General features: G+C 49.5%; 1 protein-coding gene across 8 annotated transcripts; it reads left to right on the top strand.

The window, feature by feature from the left end:
* Window positions 1-21: 21 nt before the first annotated feature.
* TTC31 (tetratricopeptide repeat domain 31) lies at window positions 22-11,991 on the top strand. Of its 8 annotated transcripts, none has more exons than XM_035272172.3 (13): window positions 22-72; window positions 266-354; window positions 7,460-7,562; window positions 7,675-7,904; window positions 8,081-8,164; window positions 8,558-8,614; window positions 8,725-8,805; window positions 8,902-9,096; window positions 9,426-9,477; window positions 9,564-9,654; window positions 9,729-9,870; window positions 10,079-10,180; window positions 10,358-11,991. In XM_035272172.3, the coding sequence occupies exons 1-13, from the start codon at window positions 33-35 to the stop codon at window positions 10,649-10,651; spliced, it is 1,560 nt and encodes a 519-aa protein (XP_035128063.1). In that variant the 5' UTR covers window positions 22-32; the 3' UTR covers window positions 10,652-11,991. The 8 variants fall into 8 exon arrangements, with proteins under 8 accessions (XP_035128063.1, XP_002757638.2, XP_017819713.1 ...); XM_002757592.7 differs by having other exon boundaries at window positions 10,355-11,991; XM_017964224.4 differs by having other exon boundaries at window positions 9,366-9,477.
* The last annotated feature ends 1,845 nt before the right edge of the window (window positions 11,992-13,836 follow it).

The raw sequence follows: 13,836 nt of genomic DNA, 5'->3' as shown, positions 1-13,836 counted from the left end.
ACCTTTCACTTCCGGATCACTGTTGACGGGCGATGGCGCCGATTCCGAAGACTGTGGGGCGGATTAAGCTGGGTGAGCGGTGTGACAAGCCAGAGGACGTCTAAGAAGGCAGAGGCAGCCCCTCTTGGGTTCACCTGTGGTCTTAACGTTTCGAGGAGGATTTTACGCAGAGGGCAGAGGGGGCGGAGAGTCGAGGGTGGAGCGGGGAGGACTCTGACCATCTATCCTAAACTTGCTGACGAGGCTCCGCCTTTCTTTCCTGTAGACTGCCCTCTGCGGCCCAGCTGCCCGCTGGAGGTCGCTGCTGTCCCCAAACTTTGCAAGGAATTCGGTCCAGAGGATTACGGCGAAGAGGTACAAAACGACCCGTTTCCCTCAGTTCTGCTGATTTCGGTCACGCCTGTTTTAAGTCAGCTGCTGCAGAAACCCGCAACCGGGGGACGCCTGACTGGGCTCTGTAGGCTTTGGGGAGTTGTAGTCTCCGGCCTTGCCCTTGAGGGTCTTAGGCAAGTGAGGGGCAAGGGACCAGGAGGACGAATCTGCTGTAACAGATGCTTGAAGTGGGTAGAATTGAGCAGACTAGGGTCACTGAGATGAGGATTGGGGAGTGGGTACGAGTTCCTTGGGGAGAGATGTTATAGGGGCCGGGCACTGTGGCTCGCGCCTGTAATTTCAAAATTTAGGAAGGCTGATAGAGGAGGGTCGCTTGCACCCAGGAGTTAGAAACCAGCCTGGGCAACATAGTGAGATCCCCATCTCTACAAATATGTTTGTCTTTTAAAATTTAAGCCACGTAGTGGGGGATCTCTTGAGCCTGGGAGGTTGAGGTTGCAGTGAACCATGGTCATTCCATTACACTCCAGCCTGGGCAACAGAGTGAGACCCTGTCTCAAAAAAACAAACAACAACAACAACAACAAAAAGGCCGGGTAGGGTGCCTCACGCTTGTAATCCCAGCACTTTGGGAGGCCTAGGTGGGCGGATCACTTGAGGTCAGGAGTTCAAGACCAGCCTGGACAACATGGTGAAACCCCCATCTCTACCAAGAATATAAAAAATTAGCCGGATGTGGTGGCGTGCACCTGTAATCCCAGCTACTGGGGAGGCGAAGGCAGGAGAATTGCTTGAACCCGGGAGGCAGAGGTTCCAGTGAGCCAAGATCACACCACTGCACTCCAGCCTGGGCAGTGGAGGAAGACTCCATCTCAAATAAAGAATTTTTTTTTTTTAGACAGAGTTTCGCTCTTGTTACCCAGTCTGGAATGCAATGGCGCAATCTCGGCTCACCGCAACCTCTGCCTCCTGGGTTCAGGCAATTCTGCCTCAGCCTCCTGAGTAGCTGGGATTACAGGCACACACCACCATGCCCAGCTAATTTTTTGTATTTTTAGTAGAGACGGGGTTTCACCATGTTGACCAGGATGATCTCGATCTCTTGACCTCGTGATCCACCCACCTTGGCCTCCCAAAGTGCTGGGATTACAGGCTTGAGCCACCGTGCCCGGCAAGAATTTTTTTTTTTTTTCTTAATAGACGGAGGGGGCAGTGTGAGCAAAGACAGTAAAACAAGGAAGAGTTAAGAGAACTTCACTAAAGTGGGACCAGAGTGGAGATTTGGTTGGAACAGTAAAAGATGGGGTGGGGGAGAAAGCAGTATATGGCTTGACAGGCTTTGACTCTGCACAGGGGTTTGGGTGTTCCCAATTAGGCAACAAGGTTTTGTTTGTTTGTTTTGAGATGGAATCTCACTCTGGTACCAAGCTGGAGTGCAGTAGGGATCTCGGCTCACTGTAACCTCCACCTCCTGGATTCAAGCAGGTTCAAGCGATTCTCCTGCCTAAGCCTCCAGAGTAGCTGGGACTGCAGGCACACACCACCACGCCCAGCTAATTTTTGTATTTTTAGTAGAAACGGGGTTTCACCATGTTGGCCACAATCCTCTCAATCTCTTGAGCTCATGATCTGCTGGCCTCGGCCTTCCAAAGTGCTGGGATTGCAGGCATGAGCCACCGAGCCCAGCTGGCAACAGGGTTTTTGAAGGAGGAACAGGATCAGATTTGGAAGCATTGAGGTGCTATACTTCAACTGCTTCTGGGTCATCCCTAGAACCTCAAACTCAAGCCCAAAAGTTAATTTAATTAACTTTTGTTAAATTAATTTAACTTGTCATGTTTGCAAATTGGTTGCTTTTCTTCTAATCCCAATTTTGGTTAATAACACAAACTTGCATCTAGTTGCTTAATCTAGAAGTCTGATAATCATTTTATAACCTTCCCTTTCCTTTACCTCACACATTTAGTTAGTCACTAAAGTCTACTTCTGAATATCTCTTGACAGAAGCCCCTCATTTCCATTCCTCCTCTTGCTGCCACTCCCTTAGTTCAAGATTCCTTCTTTCTGGCCTGAAGAAAACATTACATCCATAGCCTCATCTTCTCCTCAGCACTATTTCATTTGATAGTTTCACTCCCCAGATCGAGTCCACTGCTATCACTGACAAGATAAAGTCCACAGTTACGGCCAAGTACGGTGGCTCACGCCTGTAATCCCAGCACTTTGGGAGGCTGAGGCAGGTGGATCATGAGGTCAGGAGATTGAGACCATCCTGGGCAACATGGTGAAACACTGTCTCTACTAAAATACAAAAAATTAGCTGGATGTGGTGGCGCATGCCTGTAGTCACAGCTACTTTGGAGGCTGAGGCAGGGGAATTGGCTTGAACTTGGGAGACGGAGGTTGTAATGGCCAAGATTGTGTTACTGCATTCCAGCCTGGTGACAGAGTGAGACTCCATCTCAAAAAAACAAACAAACAAAAAGTTCACACTCATTGTATCACACCAGTTTGTTCACACACAGTTCTGTCTCTTGGAATAGCCTCCCCACCAATCTCTTTGTTCACTCAGCACTCACTTACAGAACACCAGCCTGTGTACCAGACACTATTGTAGGTACTGGTAGACAGCAGTAAAACAAACAGACAAAAATGTTTCTAATCAACCAATTAGGAACATCTAATGAACAAATAAATAAACAACATAGTATGTCAAATATGAGAAGTACAAAGAAAAAGCAAGAAGGATAGGGAGTGCTAAGTGGAGTTGGGAAGTTTCTCCTAAAAGGAGTGGTCAGGCCGGGTGCAGTGGCTCATGCCTATAATCCGAGCACTTTGGGAGGCTGAAGCAGGTAGATCACTTGAGGTTGGGAGTTCGAGACCAGCCTGACCAACATGGAGAAACCCCGTCTCTACTAAAAAATAAAAAATTAGCCAGACATAGTGGTGCATGCCTTAATTCCAGCTACCCAGCAGCCTGAGGCAGGAGAATTGCTTGAACCCAGGAGGCAGAGGTTGCGGTGACCTGAGATCGCACCATTGCACTCCAGCCTGGGCAACAAGAGCAAAACTCTGTCTCAAAAAAACAACAGAAAAAGCAGTGGTCAGAGAAGACCTCTCTGAGAAAATGACATTTTCATAGAGATCTAAAAAGGACAAAGAAGTGAGCCATTCACTGGGGAAAGAGCATTCTAGGTAAAGGAAAGTGCAAAGCCCTAAGATGGGAGCACAGTTGGTGTGTTGTGGGAACTTTCAAAAGGACACTACTGTGGCTGGAGGAGGGTGACAAGATAGGATAAGATTCATAATGATATTGGGGGACCTGATCATGTGTGGTGGCCATGTAGTGAATTAAGAGAGTAGCACCAGGCTTATGCCTTTAATCCCAGCACCTTGGGAGGCCAAGGCCAGTGGGTCACCTGAGGTTGGGAGTTCGAGACCAGCCTGACCAACATGGAGAAACCCTGTCTCTACTGAAAATACAAAATTAGCTGGGCTTGATGGCACATGCCTGTAATTCCAGCTACTCGGGAGGCTGAGGCAGGAGAATCACGTGAATCCATGAGGTGGAGGTTGTGGTGAGCCGAGATGGCACCATTGCACTCCAGACTGGGCAACAAGAGCAAAACTCCATCTCAAAAAAAAAAAAAAAGAGAGAGAGTAGCACAGATTTGGGGACAGGTATTTATTTATTTATTTATTTATTGACGAAGTCTCGCTCTGTTGCCCAGGCTGGAGTGTAGTGGGGCAATCTCAGCACACCACAACCTCCACCTACCAGGTTAAAGTGATTCTCCTGCCTCAGCCTTCCAAATAGCTGGGATCACAGGTGCATGCCACCGTGTCTTGCTAATTTTTTTGTTTTTAGTAGAGATGGGGTTTCACCATGTTGGTCAGGCTGGTCTCGAACTCCTGACCTCAAGTGATCCACCCGACTTGGCCTCCCAAAGTGCTGAGATTACAGGCCTAAGCCACCACACCTTGCTTTTTTTTTTTTTTTTTTTTGATGGCTGCACTGCACTGGTTGGAGGAGGAGAGAGGAAATACAGTATATATCTGAGTGGCACATCCTGGGGAGGTTGCCCAATGTGGGGCAGAGAGCATGCTTTATTTATTTATTTATTATTATTATTATTATTTTTAACCCCACTGCCTCACTCCTATTTATTATTATTTTGAGACAGAGTCCCGCTCAGTTGCTCAGGCTGGAGTGCGGTGGTGCTCTCTTGGCTCACTGCAACCTCCACCTCCCTAGTTCAAGTGATTCTCCTGCCTCAGCCTCCCAAGTAGCTGGGATTACAGGCGTGCGGCACCAGGTCTGGCTAATTTTTGTATTTTTAGTGGAGATGGGGTTTCACCATGTTGGTGAGGCTGGTCACGAACTCCTGACCTCATGATCTGCCTGCCTCAGCCTCCCAAAGTGCTGAGATTACAAGCGTGAGCCACCGCACCAGCTATTTATTTATTATTAACTAAGTACTTTATTTTTATGAGACAGAGTCTTGCTCTGTTACCCAGGGTGGTGTGCAGTGGTGTGATCTTGGCTACTGCAACATCTGCCTCTCAGGTTCATGGAACTCTTGTGCCTCAGCCTCCTGAGTAGCTGGGACTACAGACGTGTGCCACCATGCCCAGCTAATTTTTGTATTTTTATTAGAGTTGGGGTTTTGCCATGTTGGCTGGCCTGGTCTAAAACTCCTGGCCTCAAGTGATATACCCACCTCGGCCTCCCAAAGTGCTGGGATTACAGGCATGAGCCACTATGCCCAGCCATATTTATTTATCGAGACACAGTCTCCCTCTGTTACCCAAGCTTCAGTGCCATGGCATGATCATAGTTCACTGCAGCCTTGAAATCCTGGGCTCAAGTAATCCTTTGACTTCAGCCTCCCAAGTACTGGGACTTTAAGCTTGTGCCACCATACCTGGCTCATTATTTATGCTTAAGTTGCAGTTAGGAAGGTGAAACAAACCCGCCAGGAAAGTGAATTTAAGTATAAGACTGCTGAAGGTACCTAGCAGTATAAGTGGAGATGCTATTAAGTCTGGACCATCTTCTGAGGGAAGCCTTGAATCTAAAGTTGTTTAGGAAATTGGGCCAGGCGAAGTGGTTCATGCCTGTAATCTCAGCACTTTGGGAGGCTAAGGCGGGAGGATCACCTGAGGTTGGGAGTTTGAGACCAACCTGACCGACATGGAGAAACCCTGTCTCTACTAAAAATATAAAAATTAGCCGGGCCTGGTAGTGTGTGCCTATAATCCCAACTACCCGGGAGGCTGAGGCAGGAGAATCGCTTGAACCAGGGAGGCAGAGGTTGCAGTGAAGCCAAGATCTCACTGTTGCACTCCAGCCTGGACAACAAGAGTGAAACTCCATCTCAAAGAAGAGAAAAGAAAATTGAGTATACCTCAATCATCTGAAGTCCTGCCTACAGATTTTTTTTTTAGCATGCTGGAGTTTCTAAGTTTGTGGCTTCTAACCCAGCAAGTCCAATCATTGGCTTCTAAGCTTCTCAGTCAGTCCTGCTCTGTTTAGACCTGATTAGGCAAATAGGAATGTGATCATTCCTGTCTTTGAAGCTTATAATCCCTGAGGAAACGACTCTCATCAGAACCAGAATGTGTTCGCCACATCTTGAAGAGTCTTGCCTTATTTTGTGAGTGAGGAAGAGGTCCAAAGAAGTTAAATGACTTGTTCCGATTCAAACAGCAAGGCAGAGGCAAAGTCAAAACTTGGATAAGCTGGGCATGGTGGTGTGCACCCGAAGTCCCATCTACTCAGGAGGCTCAGGCGGGAGGATCACTTGAGCCTAGGTGTTTGAGTCTAGCCTGGGAAACACAGCAAGACTCTGTCTCAAAAATAAACAAAAAGGCCGGGCGCGGTGGCTCACACCTATAATCCCAGCACTTTGGGAGGCCGAGACGGACAGATCACTTGAGGTCAGGAGTTCAACACCGGCCTGACCAACATGGTGAAACCCCATCTCTACTACAATACAAAAATTAGATGGGCGTGGTGGCGTGTGCCTGTAATCTCAGCTACTTGGGAGGCTGAGGCAGGAGAATTGCTTGAACCTGGTTGGCAGAGGTTGTAGTGAGCCAAGTTGTGCCACTGCATTCTAGCACGGGCAACAGAGCAAGACTGTCTCAAAAAAACAAAACAAAAACCTCAGATGCAAGTGGCTCCACTTCAGCACAGTACTCTTTGTAGTTCCATGCTGCATGGCCAGTGAGAAAAGCAATAGAAAGCAATGAATAACAAGGTTCTAAATTGTGTAACACAGACCATGTGGGTGTAGCTTAGTTGGAGGGGACAGAGATAATTGGAGATGAAAGAGTCTGGGAAGGCTTTGAAGGGAGGTAGAATTTGAACTGAACTTTGAAGGTAAGGCAAGTTGTATTGAGAAAGAAGCTCAGAGCAGGCGGGATTGGAGAGCAGCTAGGGGAAGGCCCTAAGGCTGGAGGGAGCCTGGTGATTGGAGGGAGGACAGCAGTGAAGCAGGAGAGGATTAAGAGGATGGCTGGAAAGGTCAGCCAGGGAGCCTTTTGGAAGGCTCTGAATCCTAGGCTGAGGAGCTAGGTTCAATTCTGCCTATGGCCATGGCAGTGAAGGATTATTGGATGTCCCTGAGTAGGGAAGTAATTTCTGAGAGCTTGGTTTTGGGGAGAAACAGATGAAGTGCAGAGGAGTGGCCAGCCAGGAGCTGCTGTACTTGTTTAGGTGTGAGGTAGCCTCAGGGTGGGTTATGTGGGGCTGTTTATACTGCAGATATGACAGGGGGCCTAGCTGGAAGAGCAGGTTGAAGGGCTTCATTCCAGGGGCCTCAGTGCGGCTAACTCAGTAGCAGGTCAAGGGGAGAAGATCCTGGATAGTGGAGAAGGCCAGGCTGAATACTACACTCAACCCTTGGGAAGGCAGAAGAGCAGTGAAGGGAGGCGATTCACTACAAAAACCGGGGGACAGCAGATTTTGTGCTCCTGAGCAGGGAGAGGTTAGAGCCAGTGAGATTTTCTGGGCTGGATGGCTGGTTGGTGGCTGCCATGGTGGAGAGGTCAAGCCATCCAAGCCCTTGCTCTCTCTAGGAGCTGCCCTCAACACCAGCCTCCCCTCCCCTCCCCCTCCCAGGACATAGTGGATTTTCTTCGACGGCTTGTGGAGAGTGATCCCCAGGGCCTGCACCGGATCCATGTGGATGGGAGCAGCGGGCGGCTGCAGCTGTGGCACCATGGTGGGGAGTGCAGGGGCTGGGCCCAGGGATCGAGGCTGGTACCCTGGGAGGGCTGACCCTCAGATGCACCCCTCTCTCATGTTCTTTCCTGTCTCTTTTTCCCTCCTGACAGATTACCTCCTGGGCCACTTGGATGATGAAGGGAAATCGACTGGACAGAGTGACAGGGGCAAGGGGGCTGAGGGACTGGGCACCTACTGTGGTCTCCGCAAGTCCTTCCTATACCCTCCCCAAGAGTCTGAGCCCTGCCCTCAAAGCCCCTCTGCCTCTGCCACCTTCCCCAGTGCCTCAGACAGCCTGCTTCAGGTGGCCATGCCCCAGAAGCTCCTGGTGACAGAAGAGGTGAGATTCTCAGGAGAGGGCTTTGCTGTCTTCCAGGGTTCTTTCAATCCCCGTATTCCCATCCCTATATTCTCCCCTAAATGGTATCTTTCCTCTGTACTGCCTTCGCCCTTTCATGTTTTGCTCTCAATTTCCCTATTTCTCTCTTTTTCTGTCACCTGCCCTTCGTCCTTTAGGAAGCCAACCGCCTGGCTGAGGAGCTGGTGGCTGAGGAGGAGCGCATGAAACAGAAAGCAGAGAAGAAGCGTCTCAAGAAGAAGGTGGCTAGAGCATGACTGGAGGGTGCAGAGGAGCCAGAGGGATTTGGGAGAGGGAAAGGAAGCTTTGTGGGAATAGGAGAGAGCTCAAGATGGCCTGCAATGGCATCCATTCTCTTGCCAGGAAGACACAAGGTGCTCAGGGATTTGTGAAGGCCTCTCACAGGCCATGTGGTGCAATGGTTCTGGAATCCTACTGTGCTGCCTAGGTGGGAATCTGCCTCCTCCTTACATGAGACCTCTGGCTGGTGTCTCTCTTATCTCCTTTTTCACCTGCAAAATGATAATAATGATGTCCGTCTCATAGAGCTGCAAAGATTAAATGAGAAATCTTAGCCCAGCACATGACATACAGTAAGCATTCAAAATATATCATTGTTACCATTACTATTGCAGCGGCAAAAGGAACGAAAGCGACAGGAGCGTTTGGAGCAGGACTGCGGGGAGCTCAAGGTGAGTATCCAGGGCAGGTACTGAAAGCACCAAGTGTCAGGAAGATGAGGGCCAAGAAAGCAGGCAGCTCAAGGTGATTCCAACTCTGTACCTGTCCACCTTTCTTTCAGGCCAGCACTACCTCAGATGGGGATGAGAGCCCCCCATCTAGCCCGGGAAACCCAGTTCAGGGACAGTGTGATGAAGAAGAGGTGAGAGCCCCTTTTTCCGTTCTGCTCAATCTCCTCCTCCTCCTCCAGGATGTACTTCATTCCCACCCCCTCCCTAACTTTCCATTTTGTCCACAGGACTCACTGGATCTATCTAGCACTTTTGTGTCTCTGGCTTTGCGAAAGGTTGGGGATTGGCCCCTCAATGCCCGCAGAGAGAAGGGACTGAACCAGGAGTCCCAAGGCAGGGACCTGGCCCTTCAGGAGAAGATGTGTCAAGAGGAAGAGAGCCCTCCAAGAGAGGAGAGGCCCCGGCAGAGTCCAGAGGCACAGGTAAGGTGGCTGAAGAACCTGTTTCAGCTGGAACCAAGGAATGGGCCTAAGCAGCTGCTGGGAAGGCACAGGATCTAAGGATTGACATAGGGTCCAATGGGAGTTCCCTGGCCCCAGGGTCAAGAGACCTAGGGTCAGGCCATTACTGTCACCATGACCCCTGGTAGTTTTCTCTCTAGGAAGATAGGGCTGATAACATCTTGTAGGGCGATTGTGGGGATTACACGAGTTGGGTAATGCTAATTGCAGTGTTATCTGTTTAAACAAAGGAGAAGGATTTGGGGAGGCTGAGACCTCAAGGCCTGCTTGACTTTGCACCTTATCCCCAGGCATCTCCGGGACTGCTGGCAGCTGCCTTACAACAGAGCCAGGAACTGGCAAGTGAGATCCTTTCTCTCTCCCTCCTCACCCTACCCTCCCTGGGGTCACCCCATCTGAACCTTCTCACCGTACTCTCTCCTTTCCAGAGTTGGGTACTAGCTTTGCTCAAAATGGTTTCTACCATGAAGCTGTGTTCCTCTTTACCCAGGCCTTGAAGCTCAACCCTCGGGACCATCGGTAGGTGGGGGCTTGGCCAGGACAGGGCAGAGTGTTGAGGACTCAGACCTTTGGCCACCTTCTATCTTTATTAGGTTATTTGGAAATCGTTCCTTCTGCCATGAACGGCTGGGTCAGCCAGTGTGGGCCCTGGCTGATGCCCAAGTGGCCCTTACCCTACGGCCTGGCTGGCCCCGGGGCCTCTTCCGCCTGGGCAAGGCCTTGATGGGACTACAGGTACTACATCTAGGGCTGGAAACAGGAGAGATGTGGGTGGGATGGAGTGGGGAGAGGGTCTCCATTGACTTTCTAGATAAACTCCTAGTACCAAAATGTCACAGTGGTTGTGGTATTAGGTGCAGTGACCAGGTTTGGAAAGGGTACTTTCAAGCTCCTTGACTCCCTTACATCTAATCTTTTCTTTCTGATCCCTCTGGGACCAAAGCGCTTCAGAGAGGCAGCTGCTGTGTTTCAGGAGACTCTCAGAGGTGGGTCCCAGCCTGATGCAGCCCGAGAGCTCCGCTCTTGCCTTCTCCAACTCACACTGGTAAGGGGGCCAGGCCCACTGTCATGCTGAGGGGGTATCAGGGAGAATTAGCTGGGACTGCAATACCACGCCTCAGGTGGCCAAGGAGGGGGTGGGAAAGATGGGTGGAATAAGAGGCATGGGCTGTCTTGCTTAAAAGAAGGATCTGGTGCCCTTCCTTCTCTCTCTTCTCAGCAGGGTCAACGAGGAGGAATCTGTGCACCATCTCTGTCACCTGGGGCCCTCCTGCCACTTCCCTATGCTGAGCTGGGAGCCTCAGACCTACCTTCCCTTAGGTGCCCTCGAAGCACTGCTCCAAGGGCCACTGGTCTGTGTCCACTCTTGCGTTATCCTCCATGTCACCGAAGCCACCCCAACCAGCCTGTCTCTCAGACTCAGAATAGAAGGCCCCATCTTCTCCAACCCCAGGACCCTTCAAAGGGCTGGGACATCCTGGGGCTTGGGCCCCAGCATCTACCTCAGGCCAGATGAGGGGGCACTGGTCCCTCATAGGGCAAGGCCATGTATACATCCCACAGTGGGGGGACATGGTGTGGTGACAGTTCACTGCATATTTTGAGACCTTATTCTCTAGATCCATAGTTAAGGATACCCCTGGCAGTCATTCCTCTTACCATGGAAAAGCTTCTGATGAGAGAAAGGAGCCCCACATCCACTGAAACATCCTTTGGTTCTCAAGCAGAAGGCTTCCTCAGGAGGCAGTAAGGAAAAATAAAACCCACCAATGCCCAAGAAGGACACTGTAGGAAAGATCAGGGTTTTTGGCTGTAGGAGAGACAGTGAGAAGGCATCTGGGCTTTGCTCTCCCTCTTGGTACTGGGGGCCTCATTCACCAACTAGAGCTCTGTGTGCAGGAATGGGGTTACAGTGCTGAGAGGGCTTGAGCCCCACCTTTCAGCTTGATGGATGCTTATCTCTTCCTAGCCCCAGCTTGTACCATTTTTCTAGCCACAGCCCCCAGTTTGCTCACAGATCATGCCATTTCCTGTCCAGATTGCTGTGTATGACTGTCCTCTCTTTTGTCCAATGGTCTGATGCTCACCTCCTCTTACTGCTAGAAGATTTACCAAGGGTTTGCATTTGGGAAGTCCTTTACCAGCTCTTGCTTAGAGCTGGCAGGGCCATACATGTCCATACTCCCAACTGGTGGCTGTCCCACTGAATGAGGCCTTAGCAGGTGCCAGGCTGTTGCAACGCTGGCCACTCTGTTTCTCCACCCCAGCATTGGGCATTGTAAATATCCTTTCCCTATGTTAATTTATTCACCTTTTCAAGGGTATGCTGAATTCACCACTTCCTGTGTAAGAATCATGATCTCCTTTTAATTTTACCTCTTAAGATCCTGGCAGCTTTCCCTAGCTGGTTCTTCCATAGTCCTGCTGGGACTGTCAGCTCACTTAAATGTGCGTCTGCAGGAGACCTTAGCTCTCCCCCAACTCCCTTGCCTTTCACAAAGGAACCATTCATCAGAATAAATGATTATTGCTGCCCTATGGGTGTTGCCTAATACTGTTAAATCTGGAGAGAGGAGGTATTGAAACATCTCTTTTAGGTGGGACTTTCCCAAATTTTTAAAATTGTTTATGACTTAGGCCCCTTAAATACTATGTCGCAGGAAGAAGTTTGCCATTACCATCTTGGTCACTTTTGATGGGTCTGTCAACATATAAGCCTCAGTTCCTCATCTGTAAAAATGGGGGTAGTCCCTACCTCATAGGGATATTGTGAGGATGGAAAGCAAAATTGTGAGAAAATACCTCCCAAGTGCCTGGTACATAGTGGGTGCTAAATAAACCAATTTTTATCTGCAACTGCTCTACATAGTCATGCTTCCCACAGTAGGAAGAGAGGAGTATGGGTGAATTGGTGCTGAAATTCACAGAATCCAGAGTTCTGGGACTATAAAGTGTGATTTGTAGGCTAGCAGCATCAGCATCATCCAGGAACTTATTAGAAATGCAATTTCTCAAGCTCCACCCTAGACCTTCTACTTTCTATGTCAGAAACTATGGGAGCAGGGCCCAGCAATTTGTGTTTCAATAAGCCCACCAGGTGATCCTGATATACATTGAGGGCTTAGTGGAGCAGACCTCCATCTAGAGGCCATTTCGGTGGGACGGGTTTGAGTGTCCTGGCGCCTGCCTTCCTCTGCAGCTCGCCCCTGCTGTCCTTCCCTTGGGCAGCTGAGAGCCCACGCTGATCTGGAAATACAGTTGTTGGCCTCCCTCAAAAAAAAAAAAAGTCCAAGGCTTGAGTATAAGAGGTGGCAGTGCTAGCTGGGCTTGAATTTGGGAAACCTCAACACGGGGAGAGGTTATGACTCAGAGCCAGTTAACTTGACTGGACCCTACCTTCCTAACTAGAACAATTTGCCTTGAGAGTTCTTCACTCACCCTGGTTGAGAAGCAGGATGGGGTAGAGGTGGTTGTGTTTGTTCAAGGGGTGATTATATTAGTTATATCGCAGTGATTCCATCAGAGGCCTGGCCATCTGCCTTTCCTTTTTTGGGGACATGCATGCTTTTGGGACTTTTCTAGGGCTCCTGGCCTCTCAAAGAATGGCCACTCACTACTCTGTGGTATTTTTGCCTTCCAGCTGAGCTGGCTCCTGTTCTTCTAGCTTCTCAAGTAAATGTTCCCTCCCCAGAACCTTAGCCTGTCCTGGACTTGTAGCTCCTCCAAGAGTCACATGACTCCTGACACTTTGCCCCACTTTCACCACTCCAAACTAAAAGGGGTCTGACCCAGTAGCCTGAGATCTGAGTCCCCAGGACTGGAAAGTAGGATGACCAACCATTCTGGTTTTCCTGGAACTAAGGGGTGTCCTGGAGTGAGGGACTTTCGATTCTAAAACTTGGAAAATGCTGGGAAGATAGAAAAGAGTTGATTACCCTGCTGGAAATGTTCCAGAGAGGCAGTGTTTAGAAGGTGTGAAGGGAGTACTGAAGGGGCAATGCACTTGCAAAGTGTAAGTGCAAGTTGTCTGTTTCTGTGTTGCCATTTTTCTTCCAATTGTCCACATCTGCTAGGTTGTCATTGACTCATGCAATCCTTGGTCCCCGGATTCCTCTTCTGTAACCACCAAGTCTGGCCCTGAGTTTTCTCTGCTGTTACCTTTTGCAGTGGCCAGAAAATATATTCCTTTCCTCAGGTCTCTACCAGTCTCTGATCCACCCTGCACCCAAAGCCCTATTGGCCTACCCTAAACAATGGTGTCATGTCTCTCTTCTCTAGAACCTCTAGGGACAATGCCTAAGTTTCCTACCTGTGGCCTGAGGGAGAACTGTGGGGATCGCTCCCGTGTGAGGCCCCTAGGAAATGGGCCTCGCCATACGGTGAGCTTGAGCCCGGACACAGATCCCTGGTTGGGGGAGTCGAGCTGAGGGAAAGCAGGAACCGAGAGAGGGACTATGCTATTCAAAATAATTAACAGACATTACTTTATGGATATGAGGACTTGGGAGGCATTGTGTCCACTTTCGGTTCCTTATGGTTTATTGCTTCATTGTGTTTTTGGATCCTTGCTACATTCGTTGTAAAATATTAACTTAAGTATTTACAATTGTTAAGTATTTACTGGGCGTAACTTACTGGGCGTAACTTACCTTGTGACTTCCTGGGCTCGCGTTCAGTTCACAACAGTGGCCCTTTCTCCTC

The sequence above is a fragment of the Callithrix jacchus genome, chromosome 14 (assembly GCF_049354715.1).
Source record: "Callithrix jacchus isolate 240 chromosome 14, calJac240_pri, whole genome shotgun sequence".
Classification (NCBI taxonomy): Eukaryota; Metazoa; Chordata; class Mammalia; order Primates; family Cebidae; genus Callithrix; species Callithrix jacchus.
This window is presented reverse-complemented; position numbering and strand designations above follow the sequence as displayed.